At 32.1% G+C, this 21,640-nt stretch overlaps 2 protein-coding genes across 4 annotated transcripts; one reads left to right on the top strand and one right to left on the bottom strand.

Annotated features, from left to right (window-relative positions):
• The first annotated feature begins 1,313 nt into the window (after positions 1-1,313).
• LOC136217947 (uncharacterized) lies at positions 1,314-7,829 on the top strand. Of its 3 annotated transcripts, none has more exons than XM_066004654.1 (10): positions 1,314-1,612; positions 1,871-2,139; positions 2,384-2,618; positions 2,746-2,915; positions 4,861-5,003; positions 5,195-5,372; positions 5,524-6,103; positions 6,434-6,546; positions 7,159-7,402; positions 7,496-7,829. In XM_066004654.1, exons 2-10 carry the CDS (start codon positions 1,949-1,951, stop codon positions 7,721-7,723), a joined length of 2,082 nt encoding a protein of 693 aa, XP_065860726.1. In that variant the 5' UTR covers positions 1,314-1,612; positions 1,871-1,948; the 3' UTR covers positions 7,724-7,829. The 3 variants fall into 3 exon arrangements, with proteins under 3 accessions (XP_065860726.1, XP_065860728.1, XP_065860727.1); XM_066004656.1 differs by having other exon boundaries at positions 1,754-2,139; XM_066004655.1 differs by having other exon boundaries at positions 1,314-2,139.
• Positions 7,830-9,763: 1,934 nt separating this feature from the next.
• On the bottom strand, positions 9,764-10,600 carry LOC136220491 (VQ motif-containing protein 20). The gene has a single exon (XM_066008309.1). It carries the CDS (start codon positions 10,564-10,566, stop codon positions 9,886-9,888), a length of 681 nt encoding a protein of 226 aa, XP_065864381.1. The 5' UTR covers positions 10,567-10,600; the 3' UTR covers positions 9,764-9,885.
• Between the last annotated feature and the right edge of the window lie 11,040 nt (positions 10,601-21,640).

Here is a 21,640-nt window from a genome sequence, read left to right as displayed (position 1 = left end):
TTTCAAAAAAAAAAAATGTTACATGTTTAAAATCATGGAGTTTGAAATTTAATTGAACTAAATTTTTTTATTATTATTTTATGAATTCCTATGACATAGGGACAATTCGGTATTAGCCTTGCTTGATAAATAGCTCTTGCTTGATAAATAGCTATTACTTGTTACCTGATTAGGTCAGCTGTTAGCGGATTACCTTTTTAGTTAGCTGTTTTGACTAGCTGAATTAATTAGTTTATTGTATAAACTTGTTTCGTAAAACTTAACTGATTCATATTTTTTTTTTTTAAAACGGAGCATGTGGTACAATTTATTATGAATTTATTATCTGAGCTACTATTGGACTAATATGTACCTTCAAAAAAGGTGTTACATGCTTTAAAAAAAAGATGTTACATGTTTAAAATCATGGAGTTTGAAATTTAATTGAACTAAAATAATTTTTTTATTATTTTATTTTATAAATTCATATGACACCGAGACAATTTGATATTAGCCTCGCTTGCTAAATAGCTATTACTTGTTAGCTTATTATGTTAGCTTTACCTTTTTAGTTAGCTGTTTTGACTAGCTGAATTGAATAGATTATTGTATAAATTTGTTTCGTAAAACTTAACTTACTTTTAATAGAGATTTGTGTAAAATAACAAAAAGTACATGGTGTAACCCTTTATTTGGAATTAAAAAATAATAATTAGAGATAAAAATGTCATTCAAAATATATGGAGCAATAAGCTAATCGAAAATTTCATTAAAACCAACTTTTTCAAAATTACTTTTTTTTTATCCAATAAATTCTTCTATTCACCAAACACCACTATTAGATATTTAAATAGTCAAAACATCTAAACTGCCTCAAACTTCTAGTTTTACCTAAAAAAAACTCATTACCAAAGAGGCCATTAAAATGATGATTAAAATTGCTCAATTTTTTTCTTTTATATAATGTGTATTCTTTTCTCTCATATAATAATATTGATCAGAATTTTTTTTAAAAAGCACTTTAATAAATTTATAGTTGATTAATTGAAGTGTACAAGTTAATGCTGGCAATTGTTGTCCCAATAGTCAAATTTACAGCCATAACTCATTTGATACAATTAACATTTTATTATATATTTTTTTTCAAAATGACATTTTATTATATTTATATCATACTAAAATTCATAAATAACATAACACTATTAATGTAAATTGCCACCCTCCAAAAGATAGGTATGGAAAAATAAAAATGTAATAAGAAAAATTTATCCTTATCTACAAAAAATGTAAAAGATTTGAGGGACTAGAGATATATTTTACACAAAAGCAAAAGTTGTTCCGTTTGGTGACGACGAGTGCACAGTTGCTTGATCGCTCCAATCTTGCGCGTCACAAGCTCGCAATTCCACATAAACAATCAAACCTTCCTATCCAAATACCTCTCCTCCCTTTTTGATATATCCTCGATTACGACACAATAATACTTTGCAACTCATTTCAAGCATTCTCATGGTTTCATCTTCTCTACCTGGTCATTATTCTTATTTTGGTATTCTGGATTCTTCGGTGATGGTTTTCCTAACTCATTCTGGACTGGGGTCCTTGAATTTTTGCAAATTGAATCGTATTTGAGGTATGAGTATAAATTTCAGATAGCTGATTCATTTTTATTGTTTTCTTTCCTGAAAGCTTTTTCAAATAGGTACTCTGGTCATTTCTTTAATTATTTTACTGGATGTGACTTCTGAGAAGGGATTTTGGTTACATTTTTCAGGAAAGTTCTTGATTCTTAGGTTTTTTGAGTTAGGTGAAGTTAATTATTATTATTATTAAACTAGAGTATGTAGTTTGATGAATTTTGATCAGCTAACTGGTTGATTTGAATGAAAAGGGTACTTGTTGCGGGGTTATGGTGAGATAAGGAACTATTGGGGGAAATTAGTTCTTGGATTAGGAACAACGAGCCGAGATGGCAACAACTAGCAAAGCAATAAATATGCTTGAGGGTCTAGTAAGAGAAGGATCATTTAAATGGTTACTTAGCAAGCGAAGTTTCTTCGATGAAGAATTTGAGGAGATGGGGAGGTCTCCGTCTTCAAGAACGAATTGGATTGCGGAGCTTTCTCCAGTTGCTAATATGATTGTTCGAAGGTGCTCTAAGTAAGTGACATATACTACTTGTCTGCTTCTTGCTTGTTTCCTTCTTTGTCGTAGCTATTTGTATTTCTTCTAATTTTGTTTGGCCCAATTTTGTTCTTTGCTATTGGTTATGTGTAATTCTTCTAGGTAGGGTAGTTCTATGCTTTCTTCTCGATGAGATTTTCTTATTGCCACTTTGATATATATGTCACTTCTTTGTTTATTTTAATTATAATCTCATGGACAAATAAATAAAACAACGCAGAATCCTTTGCACTCCTGTAACTGTGCTGCAAGAGAGCTTCAATGTGGAGGCTTCTGATTCTATAAAGCATCCATCTCGATATGCCAGGAACTTCTTGGAGTACTGCTGCTTCAGAGCACTGGCTGTATCTGTTCAAGTAAGTGGTCATCTAACTGATAAGAAGTTTCGACGCTTGACATTTGACATGATGCTAGCTTGGGAGATTCCGGCAGCTAAAAGCGAACCTTTCGTTAATGTGAGTTTGCTCATTTATTTTAAGGTTTTCGTTCAACTAACTGTTTGTGGAGAAGTTGTGAAACTGCCTAGTATTTTTGCTTGGCATTACTATTGGATGGATATTTATGGTGTCCGCTTTCTTATAGGTAGAAGAAGATTTGACTGTTGGGTTAGAGGCTTTCTCACGTATAGCTCCATCAATTCCAATCATCGCCAATGTCGTTATCTGTGAAAATCTTTTTGAGGCACTTACGTTGTCAACTGGTGGTAGACTTCAGTTCTCTGTATATGACAAGTACCTTAATGGACTAGAGAGGTAATACATCTCCTCATCACATATCGAGAACATATTTTGAATAAACCTTGGTTATTTTGTTTTGCTTCATTGATATTAAGATTTGAGGTTGGGTACATGTGATGAAAAAAACTGCATTCTCTTACTCACTCTGACATAGGACGCCGTGGTGAATACGAGATCAGATAAATTTGATTAATTTGGTTTTTTTGGACACACTACGTATTTGCGGAGAAGTACAAACTTCACAACACCATAGTTGGTGAAGCTTTGGGGTTTGATTGTAGGAAACAACTCATTATAGATTTTCCCAGGCTAATATTAATAAACAATCCTGATTTGTCATGGACTGAGCTGAGATCCCTTTTTATATGGGTATTAACATCGATGACCGATAGTAAAGATAAAGAAAGATAAACTTTATTCAGGACCCAAAAAGATTATTACTCCACCCATCCCAGAAGAACCAAACCTTAGAAAAGTGCACCCAGTTTGTAAAATCAAAGATGGTCATCTGAACCTAACCGCCAGCTAATTTATTTTAGGAAAATAATTAAGAATCAAGACTCTGACTGAAAGACATTATAAATCAGAGTTATCGATTTTCATCTTGCTTTTCTTAGGGCTTATTTTGTCGAAATCAGTTGCACTAAAGCAAGCCTTTATAAAACTTTCTTTTACACATTTGGTCCTCCCTTTTAAAATAGGTAAAGAAAATGCAGTGGAGGTTGTTTATGATCTACGCATTCTAATGTCCATACAGAATGCTGTGCTAATTTTGTATGCACCTGAGTAGAGGTTGCCCATTTATATTTGCTTTACGCCCCAAATGATTTGGGCGTGTTAAATATCCCACGTTTCTTAATTAGGAGCTAAAATGACTCCTTATGTGTGAGGCAGTCCTCTCCCTTTGAGGTACCTTTTGAGGTGAGTTAGGCCCTTGTTTACAATTCTAACTGTAATTTTTGGAACAAATTTAGAGAGGATACGAAACCAGAGGTGAAAGAGAGAAAATTGGAGAGAAAAATATTTCTCTTCCATGAATGAAAATGGATGAGATATTATTTTTATTATGGTAAATATACAAGTAAATCCATCAATCTACTGTAAAAAATGGTAATATAAAGGGTAAATTTGTGAACTTGTGTGTTTCCCACTCATTTCCTGCTGTGTTTGGGGATTAACATTTTTTGTTGGCACCAAGTGTAGTTTCCCATCCATTTCCTCTATTGCCAAACAAAATTGGGATTTGAGAATTACCCTCCCTCGGTTTCTTCCCCCTATTGCCTAATGTAGGCTCGAAATATTGATGCCATTATATGATCTCAATGTTTTTTGTGGGGCCTCCACCTCTTTTAGTAGTGAAGCCTAATTCCATCAAGCATTCACTCCTTGAGGTGCAGCATGGATCAGTTATATCCGAACCTATCCTATTTCAGAAGGCAACACAAATTACCTTTATCACAATTGTATTTGCAAATGTACAATATTTGGCTATCATATGTCATTGATCTTGTGTGCTTGCAATTGGCAATATAATTTAAGTTTGATTTTCTTGCCTGGTTTCTTATATTATCGCTTTTTCCCCATACAAATATCCCACAAAAAGAGAGATGCTCATCATAACCATTAAAGTCCTTTTATCGGGAAGTTAGTATATCAGGGATGTTCTTTGTGCGTCCAATTAGTCTATGGAATGTTATGTAGGATTGCTTCACTTGAAGAGTTGATCCAGATGAACTTTATGAGCTAGAGGTTACCTCATTAAGAAAGGATTTTATAGGTTGTTTTCACATTCAATCTAAAAACCTATATTTTGTTTCTTTAGCCAGAAGTTTAATTTTGCTGTTCTTCACATCATCTTTTCATGATTTACAGTTCCATATTTACTGTGGGACCACCAATATATATATATATATATATATATCTGCACACACATATTCAAATTCTTGAATTGGTTTTACAGGGCAATAAAAAAGACGAAGAGCCAATCAGATTCATCTCTTCTTTCCGCAGCTCGACAGTCAAGAAGAGAGAAGATTCTAGAAGTGGATGGAACAGTCACAACCCAACCAGTTCTTGAACATATAGGAGTGTCAACGTGGCCAGGTAGGTTACTGGATTTCAAATTGGGTTGAATCATCTTTGCAAGTTTCCCTTTGTGAACTGATGTAACCATGCAAAAGTACATTCTTAACATAATCTTTGTAGACAGACATTTGCCTGTGCTACCATTCTCGTTCCTCTTGCTTTTGTTTTTGAAAATACATGTAATGCAAAATTTGCCTTTTTCTCCACAGGTCGACTGATACTAACTGATCATGCATTATACTTTGAAGCTCTCCGTGTTGTATCTTATGACAAGCCAAAAGTATATGATTTATCAGATGATCTAAAACAAATAGTTAAACCTGAATTAACGGGACCATGGGGCACACGGCTTTTTGATAAGGCGGTCCTGTATAAATCTATTTCCTTGTAAGGCGAATTTTTTTGTATATTTTTCCTTATGATTGAATAATTATTTATTCCCTGATTTCTTCCTGGGAAACTCTGGAGCTGTCTCAAACTGAAATAACTGAAAGCTTCATCAGAAATTTTTGTTAGTGATAGACTATTCTTCTTGCAGGTCAGAACCAGTTGTCATAGAGTTTCCTGAGCTTAAAGGGCATAGTCGGCGTGATTACTGGCTAGCTATTATCCAGGAAATTTTGTTTGTCCACAGATTCATAAATAAGTATAAGATAAGAGGAGTTGAACGGGATGAGGCACTTTCAAAGGCTGTCCTTGGAATTCTGAGAGTACAAGCAATTCAAGAAATTAGTTCTGTAAATTTGGTTCAATATGAAACTCTTCTGATGTTTAATCTTTGTGATCAACTTCCCGGTGGAGATTTGATACTAGAAACCATTGCAAGCATGTCCTCTGTAAGAGCGACAGAACGCCCTAACAATTTCAAGGCTGGAGCTGGAATGCATTCAATTTCTGCCTTGACCATGGTTTCTAATTTAGGATTTGCATTTGGAACAAATTCAAGTGATCCAAGTGACGGAGAGCTTGCGGTGGGTGAGATAGCTGTGGGAGAGATGAGTTCATTGGAAAGAGTAGTCAAGAAATGTAGAAACAGCTACAAAAAAGCGATCATGGCACAAGAAACAGTCGATGGGGTTAAAGTAGAAGGCATTGACACGAATTTGGCAGTAATGAAGGTGCACTGATAATATGTTGCTTGCATTTTTATTATGCCATCTGGCATACTTAAAAAGGAAAAACTTAGCCTTTTCGTTTTGTGCATCTTTTCTTGTCATTATTATAACTGTAGATTTTGGTTGATCTGAAGAGTTGTAGTGGGGCTATAACTTTTTGTTTCCTGACAGTGATTGATGTGTGAATGATAATTTTTACCTCAGTTGTTTAACTGATTAAATTATAATGAGTTCATGATCAGCATAGCATTATCATATACTCCGTTGTACTGTCTGGCTGTCTGCTATGTGATTTTCTTCTAATGCGTGTAAAATATCTCATGCATTTTGCAGGAGTTACTGCATCCTGTTACGGAAGTTGGAAAATGTCTTCTTTCTTTGGCATATTGGGAAGATCCTGTGAAGTCCTTGGTTTTCAATTTGATTTCCAGTTATATTATATGGAGGTAAGAGTTAGATTATCAAATAGCAAAAAGCATCTAATCTGAGTAGAGTAAAGGGTGTTTTCAATGAACTAACTGTTTAATGAGGGATTCTCCCACTAGATTGTGCCACCTTGTCATACATAATTTTTTGATAGGAAAAGGAAAACTTACAGATTAGTGGTAGAGCTAGCAACATCCTTGAAGGATTATATCATCCTGACACTATTATATGAACCTGGTCACAATTGCCAAATGCCAGTTGAGAAACAAATTGTGTTCTTAACTGTGGCCTGTGTATACTTTATAATTGCAGGTCTTAAATTGTGTTCATGTGTTCAAAAACAACAAAAAAAAAATTATGTTCATGTTCATAAGCTAATCACAGCTGGTTCAGGGTATATTGGAATAAGTAAAACTAAAAGGGAAAGACTTTATACAGTTGCTTTGACCGTCTGAAATCTATTGTAAAAAATCTATTGTATCATATTTGCTACTGCATAAAGGTTTATTAATTTAGTTCTGAATCTTTACGAGATTACAGAATCTTAAGCAAGAGCAATGAAAGGAGCATTTATTTGTAGAGAAATAGTAATTCATTATTCTTTCCTATTGGACTGACAAAGTACATCTCAGGGGATGGTTGGGTTATGTCTTTGGAGCTACACTTATCCTCTTTGCGATCTTTATGGTGCTTACGAGATTCTGTAGTGGAGGGCAACCCGTGAGCGAAGTTAAAGTAATAGCACCTCCACCTATGAACACAATGGAACAACTTTTGGCTGTTCAGAATGCAGTTTCACAGGCTGAACAGGTCATCCAGGATGGAAACGTGGTTCTCCTCAAGCTCCGTGCGTTGTTACTGTCCATTTTCCCTCAGGTTTGTCCTCTCCTATTTCTATTCTCATGTTGGTGTTTATAATTCAAATTCATCATTGTTTGTTTGAATGATTATGATTATGACTATGATCAGGCGAGCGACAAATTGGCGATGGCGCTTTTGTGCATGGCTTTGGTTCTGGTTGTGTTACCTGGCAAGTATATATTTCTGATAAGCTTTTTGGAGATGTTTACAAGATATTCTCCTTTAAGGAGAGAAAGCACTGAAAGATGGTTTAGGAGATTGAGAGAATGGTGGTTTAGTATACCGGCAGCTCCGGTACTCCTTGAAAGCGAAAAAGACGACAAAAAGAAGAAATGATTTTATTATAAATATGTCATGTACAGTACGGATAAGGTAGAGGGTCACTGTTGTAAATCTTAACGATGCAAGAAAAAATATAAAACAAATAATTTGTTGACTTCAACATCCTGGCATCTTATATTTTAATCATTGGTTTAAATACTAAATTAAACTGGGTTTTAATTCCAAAGTCAATTGTGTTCCCATACAAAAAAGAGTCAATTGTGTGCGTGAGATACACGTATGCATTTGCACCTAAGTTGATACTTTAATACTTGTATTAAAAAAACAACTAATCTATATTATGTACGTAAACAAATCTTACAGCTAATATTTATATTGTCCAATGCTCTTTTGTAGGATCTTTGTTGTCCTTAACATAAGGATCAGAACGGGGTCAAAACGAATTTTTGTCCTAATCGACTTTATGTATTAATATAGTTCTGTTCATATATAATTAGTTTTAATACTTAAAATTTGATAAATTTGGGCAAATTATGATTAACTTTAAGATTGAAGTGATAGCTAAAATTCAATTTGTACTATAGGGACATTTTGACCTCTAATTCATAAAATTAAGGTCAGATTCAAATTTACACTTACTATTTAATTTATGTTTCAACTATTTAAATAAATTAATAATTTGAATATTTTTATTTAATATTCATTTTTTTTTATGTATTAATATTTAAAATTGCAGATTTATCCCTTATATAGTAAAATTTTATTCCCAATGTTTGCAAAAAAGAAAAAATCAATTTTACTTTTAATAAACATGAATTTAAGAATTTAAACAAACATGCATATTAGGTTTTCCAAATATTAATTATATCTAAAATATTTATTGTGTTACTAACAAAGTTACAAAAAAAAATATTAAAATGTGAATAATTAAGTCTATCACATAAGTTAATAGTAACAAAAAATTGCCTGAAACATGTATTACGTTATCAACACAATTTCAAATGATTGCCAATATATACGAAACTGCTTCGGTTTATCAGTAAATTTATTTGAAAGATTTGATATCGCAGTCGAATAACGGTCAGACCAATTTGTTAGGTAAGGGTAAAATTCATCTTACTTGGAAATGTTAGGAGTAAAATTTTACAATTTTTTTTATGTTGTTGTCGTATGACCAAGAGGTCACGAGTTCGAGTCTTAGGAGCGGCCTCTTGCCAAATAAATTGGTAGGGGAAGGCTTGTCCCACAGTACACCCTCCTCGGACCCTTGCTCAGCGGGGACACGTAGTGCACTGGGCTGCCCTTTATAGGTAAATTGGATAAATTACACTCAGCCCACTAAATTGGTACTATTAACCCATGTAAATATACGCTTCTCAAAAAATAATAGTGGCAAATTTTACTTCATTCCAATAAAATTTATACTTTTTCAGTTCAAGACCTATTACTCGCCATGACTGTAAGTAATATGAAGAGTGGCGATGCAAAGATTTTGGTAGCATACTTAAATCTAAAGCAAGAAATGAGCTAAAGTTTAGTGCTATATATAATATGAGTTATTTTTTAAATTGTGGGGCTATAAATTCTAATTTCAGTTAGAATGCTGATTTTCTGTTAAGAGTCTATAAATTTAGATAGTACAGCAACTTAATTATCTACATGCGAATGTGAATTAACATTTATCTCTTGAATTCCAAATGCTAAAATGAGTTGTAAAGGTAACTCAAAACCCCTAATCATCCATTTTTTCAGAATTCCAATGAAATTTAAGTTCATTAATCTAACAACACCAAATAAACTAAGTGCCGTAAACAAGTGTCGGGTTTTCACTCTAAACCGTAGAATAAAAATGTCGCTTAGCATTGAGAAACAACGCGTTGTTGTTGTTTTTTTTTTTTTTTTTTTGAATAAAACAACGCGTTGTTATAATCAATTAAATCGTAAATAGCTAACTGCGTCACCTAAATTCGATATCCAAATATCTAAATACATTTATTTCCAATGGTTATAAGATAATATATTTGTTAGCTTACAATATTCAACTGCAATCAAAACATCAACAAACTAAATATGCTTTAATTAAAAAACAAATCTACAATCATTATTTATCAAAATTTATTCCAGAAGATAAAATCCTTTTTAAACCAAGACTTATTGTGATCAGAACATAACTGACTGAACCAAATTTCAAAATAATGAAAAAATAAATAAATAATTTAGTATTCGGGGAAATCATTCATCCTCTCCATGGGAGAAGAAGAGGAAGAAGAAATGGAAGTCCTCAAATTTGGATTATTAAAATATAACGAATCTGTATAATTATAATAAGGCTGATTTCCACACAGAAATTCAACTGGATTCGAACTAAAAACAGGTATGTTCGTCATATATGGATTTGGGGGCTCGAAAATTGGAGGAACAAAACACGAATTCACTTGTCCATCTCCACAATTTTCATCCGTCGTAATCACCGATGACGATTCATTATCATCATTCCCGCACATCTTCCCGTTCTTATTACTCTCCTCCTCGGGCGATAGAATTCCGTTCTCTCGCTTCACCTGATGATCTGGAGCAGGATCGTCATCGGACCGCGACATTCCTGTGAGTTTTTGCACCAATGCCATGAAATCTGTTGGATTTGTGTGAATGATTTTGGGGGAATGAGTGTAGATAATTACCGGAGTGCGTTGAGGAGGCGGCTTGACGGGGGCGGCCACGGTTAGGAGAGAAGCGGAGGAGGAAAATGCTGACGGCGGAGATGAAGAGAGTATTGAAGATGATGATTTCTTGATTGAATGTGAGTCTTTGTTGATTTTGAGAAGAGGAGGGCATAAGGAGGCATTTTTGTTGCTGATTTTGGGGTTTTGATCTTGTAAAGAAGGCGAAGGGCTCATTCTTTGTGTTTGTGTGTGTTGTTTGTGAAATGGAATTTCTTAAGGTAAAAATAGAGAGCTATTAAAAAGAGATTTGTTGGGTAGATTTTGTGGTGATTATCAAACGGAAAACCAAAATATATGGTATATGTTTAATACATATACCAAAGTTTCACTATTTTACCAAGGGATAAATTACACACATGTCCCCTTAACTCTGTTCTTACTTTCATTATGATCCCTAAACTTCAAACAACAACAACAAAGTCTTAGTCCCGAAATGATTCGGGATCGGCTAACATGAACCGTCATACGAAACCGTGAAATCAAATTGTGTCAGTAACATAAATTTTCCCACTCCATTCCGCTATATCCACTACCATATTTTCCTCAATCCTCAATAAATTCATATCACTCTCAATTACCCTATTCAAAACATAAAACTATGACCCATATAATTGGTTTGAAGGATAAAGCTCTCGATAGTGATTTGAAGAATTGAAATTATTGAATTCACATAAAATATGGTTCTAACGATTTTAATTCATTAACCTTTTCATTTTGAGATTTTTAGTGATGTTTTGACTTAATGGTAAAAAGGACTATAATGTTAGTAAAGCAAAGTTAAGGTGTACTAATGTTAGTTTTTAAAGTTGAAGGTTATAATGAAAGTAAAAGCAAATTTAATGGGCCATGGTTGGAATTTATTCTATGTTAATAAGCCATAAACCATTGGGAGACCTCATTTTTATTTTGATGGTTTTGATGACTTTTATTTTGGTAATGGAGTTTCTAATCTTTCATATTCTAATAATATATTAAGCAATGATCTTTTTATGATTGGAATATAAAATTTAATTAACATACCATTTTTAAAAAAATTATCAGATCATTATTCATTCTAAGTGTATTGTAAATTTATATTTTTAAGAGATAAGGCAATAAAATAAGTTTATGATTTTTGGAGAACTATGAATTTAGGCTTCACGTATAAAATAGCATTAATATAGGTTTAACGGTTAAAAACTGTATCAATTTAGGTCTCGATAATGAAACGTGGTACGCTATTTATATTACTCCGTAAAATTATGTCAATTGTACATGAAGAGAAAATCAGAACTTAACAGAGTAATATGAATGAAGTATCACGTTCCATTATCGGGGCCTAAATTGATACATTTTTTTAAACATTAAGCCTATATTAGTGTTATTTTGTACGTGAAGTCTAAATTGATACTTTCCAAAACCATAGACCTATTTTTTTTTTGTTCCTTATCCCTACTTTTAATATTTTCAAAAGCAAATTCTTTACACAAGTGATGTAGTTATAGAGAAACTACAATAATCATAATTCGAACTGTAAATGTATAATTTCGTACACAAATAAAATGAATAGCTCTGTTAACCGAGTTTTATATTCATAACTAAATAATTTGAGTGTAAATTCCAAAAAAAAACATATGGTTACACTTTTTGTCAATGACATGCTTGTGAGTTTTTCTTTTCAAACGGTGATTGGGGATTTTTTACGAACGGGAGATGGTTTAAGTTTCTTTTGCGATCAGGAGATGATTGGGGTTTTGCGCATTGTTAAAAACAATGATCTTTTTTTGTTGACAATTTTAAAATAATGGTTGATAACCTCAAAATTAAAAAAATTCAAAAATTGATGATATACTAAGCAATTTTGTTTTTTTTTTTGTTTTTTTAAACAATCAACTTTAATTTTTCAATTTTTTAATTTTAAAGTCATTTAGATGTTTTTTAAAAGAGTCATTTAGATGTTTGATGAAGAATTGGAAAATAAAAATTTGTTATATAGTAGATATAATAGTAAACAACTTTAATTTTTAAAATTTTATATTTTAAAATCGTTAACGGTTATTTTTATAATATCAAACTAAAACATTATCGTTTTTAGCAACACGAAAACCTCTCTTACTGTTATACGCAAAAAAAAAATCATAAGCATACAAATTTAAATAAAGTGTAACCACAGTTTTTTTTTTTATTTACCCATAATTTAATAAACAAATGTTTAATATTACTAAAAAGTTTAATAATTTAATATGTTAAAAATGAAAGATAACGAACTTTATACACTAAAATTAATGATAAGGGAGCTTAAGATGTTTTTTTTCAATTAATCAGGTAGAATGGATAATGTCTAGGTGGCACCGGTTTTTCTTGGGTGCTTTTCCGTCATCTGCTCTGGCATATGTACGTGGATTCTTTTTCTCAATTGTCGTGGGAGGGTAATGACGTGGCGAAATTCTAAGGGTTTAGGAAAGCAGTTAGAAAAGTGCGTCCAGCTGTCCGTTTAAACAGAAACTTATTATGATCCGGTGGGCGGTGGCGCCGCAGTTCGCGGGAAAATTAACAAGGTTGGTTTCAACTTTCCATGAAGCTATGGATTATATCATATTACTGCTTACTGTTTTCTCCCAATTAAAACTTAAATCTTATACACAGATTTTTTTTTTTGTTTTTTTTTGAAGTAAAATCTTATACACAGATAAGATTAATATAAACGGAATATCTAAAGAAGACGGCAAGAATTTGCTAAACAATAAACATAAAATTGAGATTTTGAAGTAAAAATTCTAATTCTAATAATATAAAATAAATTAACTATACTATATACTTCCCCCGTTTCATATTACATGTCGTTTTAGAAAGTTACATAGAAATTAAGAATATTTGAAGAAAGACGTTATTGCCCCTTATATACTGATTCCACTATTTATTTATTCTATAATAAGTACATTATGCTAATTAATTTTTATAAATCCACGTTTTATAGTAGGAAAAAAGATGACTTAACGCGTACTGATCATATAAAATGATATGTAATATGAAACAAAAAATAGTATCTAAAACGACATGTAATATGAAACGGATGTAGTATAATTTTTTTAGTTTGTCCGATTTCTAATATCGAGACTTGTCAAACATTCTTTAAGAGGATTTTTTTCTTAATTAAACTTTTTTTTTGTGTGTACATTACGATTCAAACTCGAAATCTCCATCTTATACACACAGAATAAGAAAAGCATTAAATATTATTAATATTTTCTTATAATACCCTCAATTATTAAAATGGTGTACTCTATCTATTCCTTTTTACTTGCTATTTTGACTAGGGGACAAATCTAGGTCCATCGACCACCGGAACCACCACTACAATGGATTGTTTCAGTTTCCTAGCCGTTGGAACTATCCCTATTATATGTGGATAGTTTTAGTTCTATGTTTCTGACAAATTAAGGTTTGAATGGTTAATTAACTCACTGAATTTGTATTTAGTTACAAAATATAACTTGATTTTATAGTAGTAAGTAAAAATTTTAAGAAGTTTGTTCAAAATTACTCAATTTTACTTTGTACTTCAAATCTAATTTAATTTTGAGAAATTTTACAGTGATGCGTAAAAATTAAATTCTACTCAAATGATTATATATATATATATATATATATATATATATATATATATATATATATATATATATATAAAAGTAAAAAAAATGAGTGATTGGAATTAATAAAAAAATAATTTTTTTTACGGATGCACATATGAAACTAGCCCATTTTTTTGGATAGAAATTGGGACGAGACAGAACTTGAGCGGGGAGAGCATCCATGTCCAAGAACTGTAACCCGTCATATATTAAAAAAAGAAAAGATGAGTGTTTGAACAAGAAAAGAGAAAGACGAACAAATAAGAAGAAGGGAGAAAAAGAAAAGTTTAGGAAAGATCAAGAAAAATGCAAATGAAAAATATTACAGATGTCATCATTGATAAACCTGTGACAAAAAGCAGGAGCTGAAGGCCACCAATTGATCACAGAGGAAGAGACTCCAAATTTTGCCAAAGCATCAGCGCGATTCCCTTCCCTAAAGATGTGTGTAAAAATAATGTTCATCCTAGAGCAAATGCTGAGACAGTGCAACCACTCTTGGCGAATACTCCAAGGAACATCCATGGAACGAAGTCGAAACAGATTAACTACGTACATGGAGTCAGACTCAACCCAAAGATGATGCCAATTTTTCTCCCAAGCAAGTTCAATTACGAAAATAGCGGCTCTCAATTCAGCCATATAAGCAAAAGAAGTAGGGGTAGAAAAAGCAAAACAACCTTTGGGAAAGCCGCGATAGTTACGAAAGATACCTCCCGCTCCCGCCTCGCCAGGAGTACCAAAAGCAGAGCCGTCCACATTGAATTTAACCCAACCCGGAGGAGGTTTAAGCCAGTGGACCGGAATAATATTGGGAACCGGAGGCGGTCTTGGAGAAGCCAGAAGATGGGATAAGATACCAGCATCTCTCCTTGAAAAGCAAAAACCTTTAGAAGAAGCAAATGACTCTCGAATCATTCGAAGTAGGGTGATCTTCGAGTGTTGAATATAAGATAAGTCTATTAAGGAGAAACCTCCTTAATAGACTTATCTTATATTCACCACTGGTTTTCATTATTTTCATTAGAACTAAAAAATACTCTTTCTGTCCCATTATATATATAAGTCGTTTTAGAAAGTGATTTTTTTTCCAAAATATAAGTTGTTTTGGTTTTCCAAGAATTTTTAATTTAGTTTTTTTGATCAAAGCATTAAATTTTTTGTCTTGATATATGCGTTTTTTAACATTCCAATATTTATTGCCCAACCATTATATAAGAGAATTTTTTTTTTAAGTTAACTAATGTAAAATTCATTAATTAGGCTTTATATTAGTTGTATTTTTTAATTTGTGTGAAAATCTTTTAAAATGACTTATATTATGGGACGGAAGTAATATTAATTAATCTTAAATTTAAGATAATATTAAGTGATGACTATATTGCCAATGTTTTCGAATTTGGATATTCTCGTGATAATAAAGGTCAATCTAACATAGAGTTAGTAAGTCCAGCAATCAGACGGGTTCAACCAGTGGCGGATGTAGAAAAAAAAAACAGTGCAAAAAGAAAGGTTAAGGTACAAAAATACCCCTAATGTTTTGGGTCATGAGCAATTTTATCCATAACGTTTAAAATGGTGTAATTTTATCCCTAATGTTGGAAGCCAAAAGCAGTTTCACCCCTAACATTGATAAATTGGGTCAATTTGAAAAATAATTCATCAAAATGTCTTCTCGGTCATGAATTTTGTCATCTACACTTCACACTTGCGTTATTTTATCAGTAACAATCACAAACATATGTTGGGATGTGAAAAAAATAAGAAAAAAATATTAAAAATATACTGTCTTTTGTACGAATTAGACAAAAAAAAATTCAAAAAATTCACCGAATTTATAAATATTAATCTCCAATTTTATTATTAAATTACAAAAAACATTATATCCTTTTTTAGAACAAATTGATATGCAATTGGTGCAAAATAAAAAAAAATGACTGTATGTTATAATAGTGTCCGAAATTGATCCAATTTATCAACGTTAAGGGTAAAATTGCTCTTGGCTACAAATATTAGGGGTAAAATTGTACCATTTTAGACGTTAGGGGTAAAATTGCTCCTGACCCAAAACGTTAGGAGTATTTTTGCTCTTGGCTACAAATATTAGTCTAAAAAAATTTTACATAGAGTGAAAATTGAAAAAATAATATTTTCTATGTTCTATTCTATGGTGTCCGTTATGGTTACTTGTTTTTTACAAAGTACCGTTACTTGGTAATTATATAAGTTATTTTATGGTATTTCACATAAAAAAATATAATTAATATAAAGTCAAATTAATACATTTGAATTGGTTAACTTGAAAAAAATCTCTCTAATGTAATGGTTGAGTTAAAAACACATATAGATACATTGAAAATCAAAACAAAAATTTAATGTTTGAACCGGAAAACTAAAGTAAAAATTCTTAAAAAACTAAAACGATTTATATTTTAGAAAAAAAAAATCACTTTTTAAAACAATTTCGAAGAATAATAAATATATTGAAGATCTATAAGCGGAAAATATAGTTTAAGGTCATGATTAGTTGTTATTTAGTTTTTTTTAGTTGTTATTTAGTTTTTTTTTTTTTTGGATAAAAATGCATACATCATTTTATAGATACGAAAACATCGAATACAACAAGAAAAGTAAGGAATAAAACCTTATATAAGTATATGCTATGCCTATTACAAAATCCATAAAGGTAAAATAATAACTACAACGAACAAAATAAACCATTAAAGATACAGATAAAACAAATAATAAATGAAATATAGACTTCTACAAACACCAAATTTGCAGAAAAACACATATAATCCCATCTTCAGCATTTAAACTTTTCTGAATCTTCGGATCTACGTCATTTCTTTTACAATCACGTAGATGTAATGATGCACGTATAAGATCTACCATTTCTGCTCTTGCTAAAACAGAAAAAAGTTACCAATGAAAAGATAACAAACAACAGATGCAATTCAAACGGAATAAGAGAATTGGTAAAATATATGCAATTCAACTATAATTTATTGAACAAAGAAGAATAAAAATAAAACAACATAACGGTGCAAAGAGGAAAAAGGAAGACAATCTTCCTTCTTCCTCCTCAAATAGAAGACTACAACTTGAAAAAGAAGAAAAATTAATCAATAGGAAGATTAATGGATGAAATTGGTGAATAATTGATAAAAATCGAAGAGAAGGGAAAAGAGCCGTTAGATATTATTTTTCTTTTTTTGGAGAGGGAGAGAAAGAGAACAGTTTCTATTTCATAGTGAAGAATAATCAAACCATAAAAAAAACTAATCATATGAATTTTTTATGCATGTTGCATGTATAACTAGTTTCATATTATTAAATCCCTTTTTAAATTATAGAAATCAATTTTAAAATAACTCATCAATTGAGTATTTAAATTTAAATTTATTTAGAGATTTTTGTATTTAATTTTGATTTATTTGGAATAAAAGAATTGAATTTGGATATTTTCCAGATTTTCAAGCGCATCAAACAACCAAAAGTGAAGTACATTTAGGCCCAACAGTTGTTTTGGGCCAGAATTATTCTAATATGCTAGATCCGACGCGGCTCAAATGGGCTGGAGTCGTAGAAAAGAGTTGTAGATTGTTATTGGCATATAACCCATCTGGCCCCTAAACTATACACTAAAATCAATTGGGCCCCTATTCTCCTAAATTCAGCAAATCACCCCTATCCTCTACAAAAACCACCAATTGGATACCTGAGCTAAATGACATCGTAGTCAAGGATGGACTTGGCCGGAATATAGCTTCACTCCTTCTCAATTCGCCGCCCCGTTTAGTCTCCACAAAAAAATTCATCATTTGCTTAGCTTTTACACCATCTGGAAAATCGTGTTATATTCTTTAGCAATAGTCTGTACAAATTCCTTCACATTTTCAATTCACTGACCTATACACCTCTTTTCATAAACCCATGCAATATTTTTAACGAATGTGAGTTGTTGATTGAGTATTTTATCGGAATAAACCTCAATCAAAGATCAACGATCAAACAATTCAGAACTTCAATTGGGGGTCGCTAATGATGGATTGAGAATTGGGGTAGTTAATGGTGGATTGACTCTAAAAACTCCAATTGTGATAGAAGGATATCAAGTTCTAGTCCTGTTTGTTTGGTTGGCTAGTTCCAAGCTTGGATTTAGCTTTTTGCTTTTTCATAGATAAATTATAGGCTTAATAAATCATTTGCTCCGTGAACTTGTTCAAAAAACTTGATTGGCCCCATGAACTTTAAAAGTGTCTCAATAGCCTATTGAACTTGCATAAATTGTTTAGTTAGCCCCATGAACTTACGTAAAATGCAATCAATTGATCACTCGGTTGCAAAAAAAAAAAAGTAAGTTAAATACGGAAGATGTATTCCACGTGTCTTGAAAAAGTAAAACAATCAATATCGGGGTATTGCGGTTGTAATATTAGAGAATACAAGGTTTATAGTTGAGGAAGTAATAACTTCATTTTACTCTAGTTTTGAATTGTGTAATAATATTCTAAGACAAAAAATTGACGGTATTGTCTTAAGGTTCATTTGTGCGGGAATTCACCTCCACACGGCGTGTGAGTCAAGCCACACGAAGTCTGGTCACTCCACACGGCGTGTGGCTGGTCTTCTGTCCTTTCGGTGCGTGATCTCGTTCTTCCCAATTCCCGTTGCAACGTCTTGCTCCTTTTATTCCGCATACTTGTATATGCTTCGTTTCTCACCCGACTCCCTTCATCCGGATTAGAACCTTGAAGGAGATGCCCGCATCATCAGATATGTAATATAGTCAAACCTTAAATATTAAATGTTTGTAATATAGTCAGATATGTAAAATTCCAAATATATATAAATATACATTAATATTTTTTTTGGAATTTTTTGTGGGTATAGTATAGATATTCTTTCGAGAAGAAAGAAATCCAGAAAATATTGAATGGAAAATCTCCATATCTATTCTCACAAGATGAAGATAGATAGGGATTCCTTGGATGGAATTCTCTTCAATTGTATTTTCTTTTATTTATTTATTTATTTCAATTTCGTCAAATTTCGTCCATTGAAATATCATAACAATTGTCAATTAATAAAGCCTGTTGTTTTTTCTGTGTATAGATCATTGGACAATTCTTATTATCTAGAATCATCAATTGATTATTTTAACTTCAATTACTTACAAATCTTTAATCCTGATGTTTATTTGAAAGTCATGGTAGGAAATTTGACCTTTCATAAACCTAAGATATCTAGAACAATCAAAATAAAAAGTTGGGAATTATAATATATGTGGTTGAGAATTTCAAGTAGCAGGAATTTTCACATGCACTTTAATGAGTAGTAACTGAATTTGCTCATTCACCGTTAGATATAGGTTTATTAAATTCAAGCCTCGAGATGTTTGGAATTTCCACCTTAGGATTCTAATAAGCCTAGATCTAACGGTAAATGAGCAAATTCTACTTGCTCATTAAAGTGCATGTGATCAACACCGAGTCAAGTAGTAATGGGTTGTATTTTGGTTGTTATGGGACCATCATACACTTTGACGGTTTGTTCCGGCTTTAAAGCTCAATTAGAATCTATTGTTAAAGATAATGTTTCACAGATTTTTATCTAGTTAGAGTTTAAATTTATCCGTAATATATATTGTGTATTCCTATTCATACATAGACTCTGAAATAATCCACATAAACTTTTGTGCATACTGTCCTTAAGCTTTGCTATTTTATTAATCCCCTACCCCAGTAAGACTATCCATTAAACTGATATGTGCGACCTTTTTCTAAGTCTAAGAATTGAACCCAAAAATTGAAATAGAAAACCTAAAGGATTTCTTCCATATGACAACTATTGAACATTTATAAAATGTTTGGCATGTTATGCTACCCACATGCAATAGACCAACAACAACTAGCCACAATTCTAATACAACATTCTAAAATATAAATAAATCAATCAACAAAGCAATTGTTTCACTTCAAGTAGCCAAAGGTTTTACTTCGATAAATAAGGGCAGGGATTCTGTTACAACTATTTGAACATCTATGCAATGTTTGGCATGTTATGCTACCCACATGCAATAGACCAACAACAACTAGCCCCCAAGGGCTGATGTCATATAACATCAGCCTTGAGGACTAAAACAAAATGTCAAAAGAACTGTGGAAAATTAGCGTCTTGGTAACAGTGATAACAGTTTGCATTTTGATTTCTATCGTTGTAGCGTGTTACAGATGACATAGTTCTTAATCAATTATGTCAATGGATTTTTATTTACATGACAAATTTTATGTATTATTTGTTTTCATATTGTCATTTATATGACATTTTAAATCAATATGACCTATTTTTTTTTTTGTCTGGTATTTCAATGAAATTTTTGGATAATATTCAGATTGACATATAAAGAGACATGCTAAATGAACATCAATTTTTATATATCAAATATTTGAAATCAAATTATAGAAACTAGTCAAGAACAAATAAAAGCAACATACACGAATTATTTTCAATTTCTGAAACTACGATCAAGAATAATTGATGTGAATTACATAATAAAGATTAGTTTTCATTCCCCAAATATCTTGTTTATTTTGCAAAAGCAATTATTAATTAGGCAAATAATCCATAATTCCAAAGCAAATAAACCTGACGCAGTAGTACACACCACTGTTTCATCTTCAACGTGATCTTTCATACGTCTCCACTCCTAACCCATTTACTATGTAGGTTTTGATTTATATATGAGCTGAAATACTAATCAAATGTTTTGAGCGCCTTAAATTTGAGATGTGTTTTGGTTGGCTCCATAACTTTATTTCATTTGCTGTTTTTTTTTCAAACAACAATGACAGTCATATATAACAAGTGTCATTTGATGGTTAAGTAACTTTTCAATTAAAGGCGTGTTTTTTTAGATGACAGACGTGTGTCATCGTAAGACCACATGTGCTTTGAGGTTCTTTTCACATAAGCATTCAGATGATATAACTTTAATATAGTGTGTTGAAAAACATTCAGACAACATGAAGATAAATGTCTGTCATATATCTTGGTATAATGTCTTTCCACACGCCTTTGTTGAAGTCACAATCCCTTAGGGCATGAACCAAAGACTCATCAGCCTTGCTGCATCTTGAACAAGTCGCTACTTGACTCATATGCCTCCTTAGTCTTTCTGAGTTAGTTAATAGCCTCTCTTGAAGACAAATCCAGGCCTAGGATCTCATTCTTTGGGGGATTTTTAGACTCTAGGAGATCTTATAAGATTTGTCTAGACTAAGACTATCAGACTCAATTCCTTCAAGCAAGCAGCCATAAGCAGCCTCGCAGGAGAGGAGCTCCAGCGGGGCATATCTCGAATGTCAGAGTTTTTACATGCCATCACACAACGGAGACGCAGCAGAATGGTCTCATCAAAGAAACGTTCCAAAATAGGCCAATTCCAGTCATCGTTCTCCCCGTAAAGGTCAGACACTTTCCAGTGTTTTTGTTCCTCCAAAATAGGTATAAGAGCCACGTCTTTAAGCAGGCATCCATCTAACCATCGATCGTTCCAAAAGAAGACCGATCTCTCGTCCCTAATGCTCCAAGTGAGACCCTTGGTGAAGGTATTGAAGACCGACTGAATGCTT

The sequence above is a fragment of the Euphorbia lathyris genome, chromosome 2, assembly GCF_963576675.1.
Source record: "Euphorbia lathyris chromosome 2, ddEupLath1.1, whole genome shotgun sequence".
NCBI lineage: Eukaryota > Viridiplantae > Streptophyta > Magnoliopsida > Malpighiales > Euphorbiaceae > Euphorbia > Euphorbia lathyris.
The sequence above is the reverse complement of the archived record's forward strand: the minus strand, read 5'-3'. Positions and strand labels throughout refer to the sequence as shown.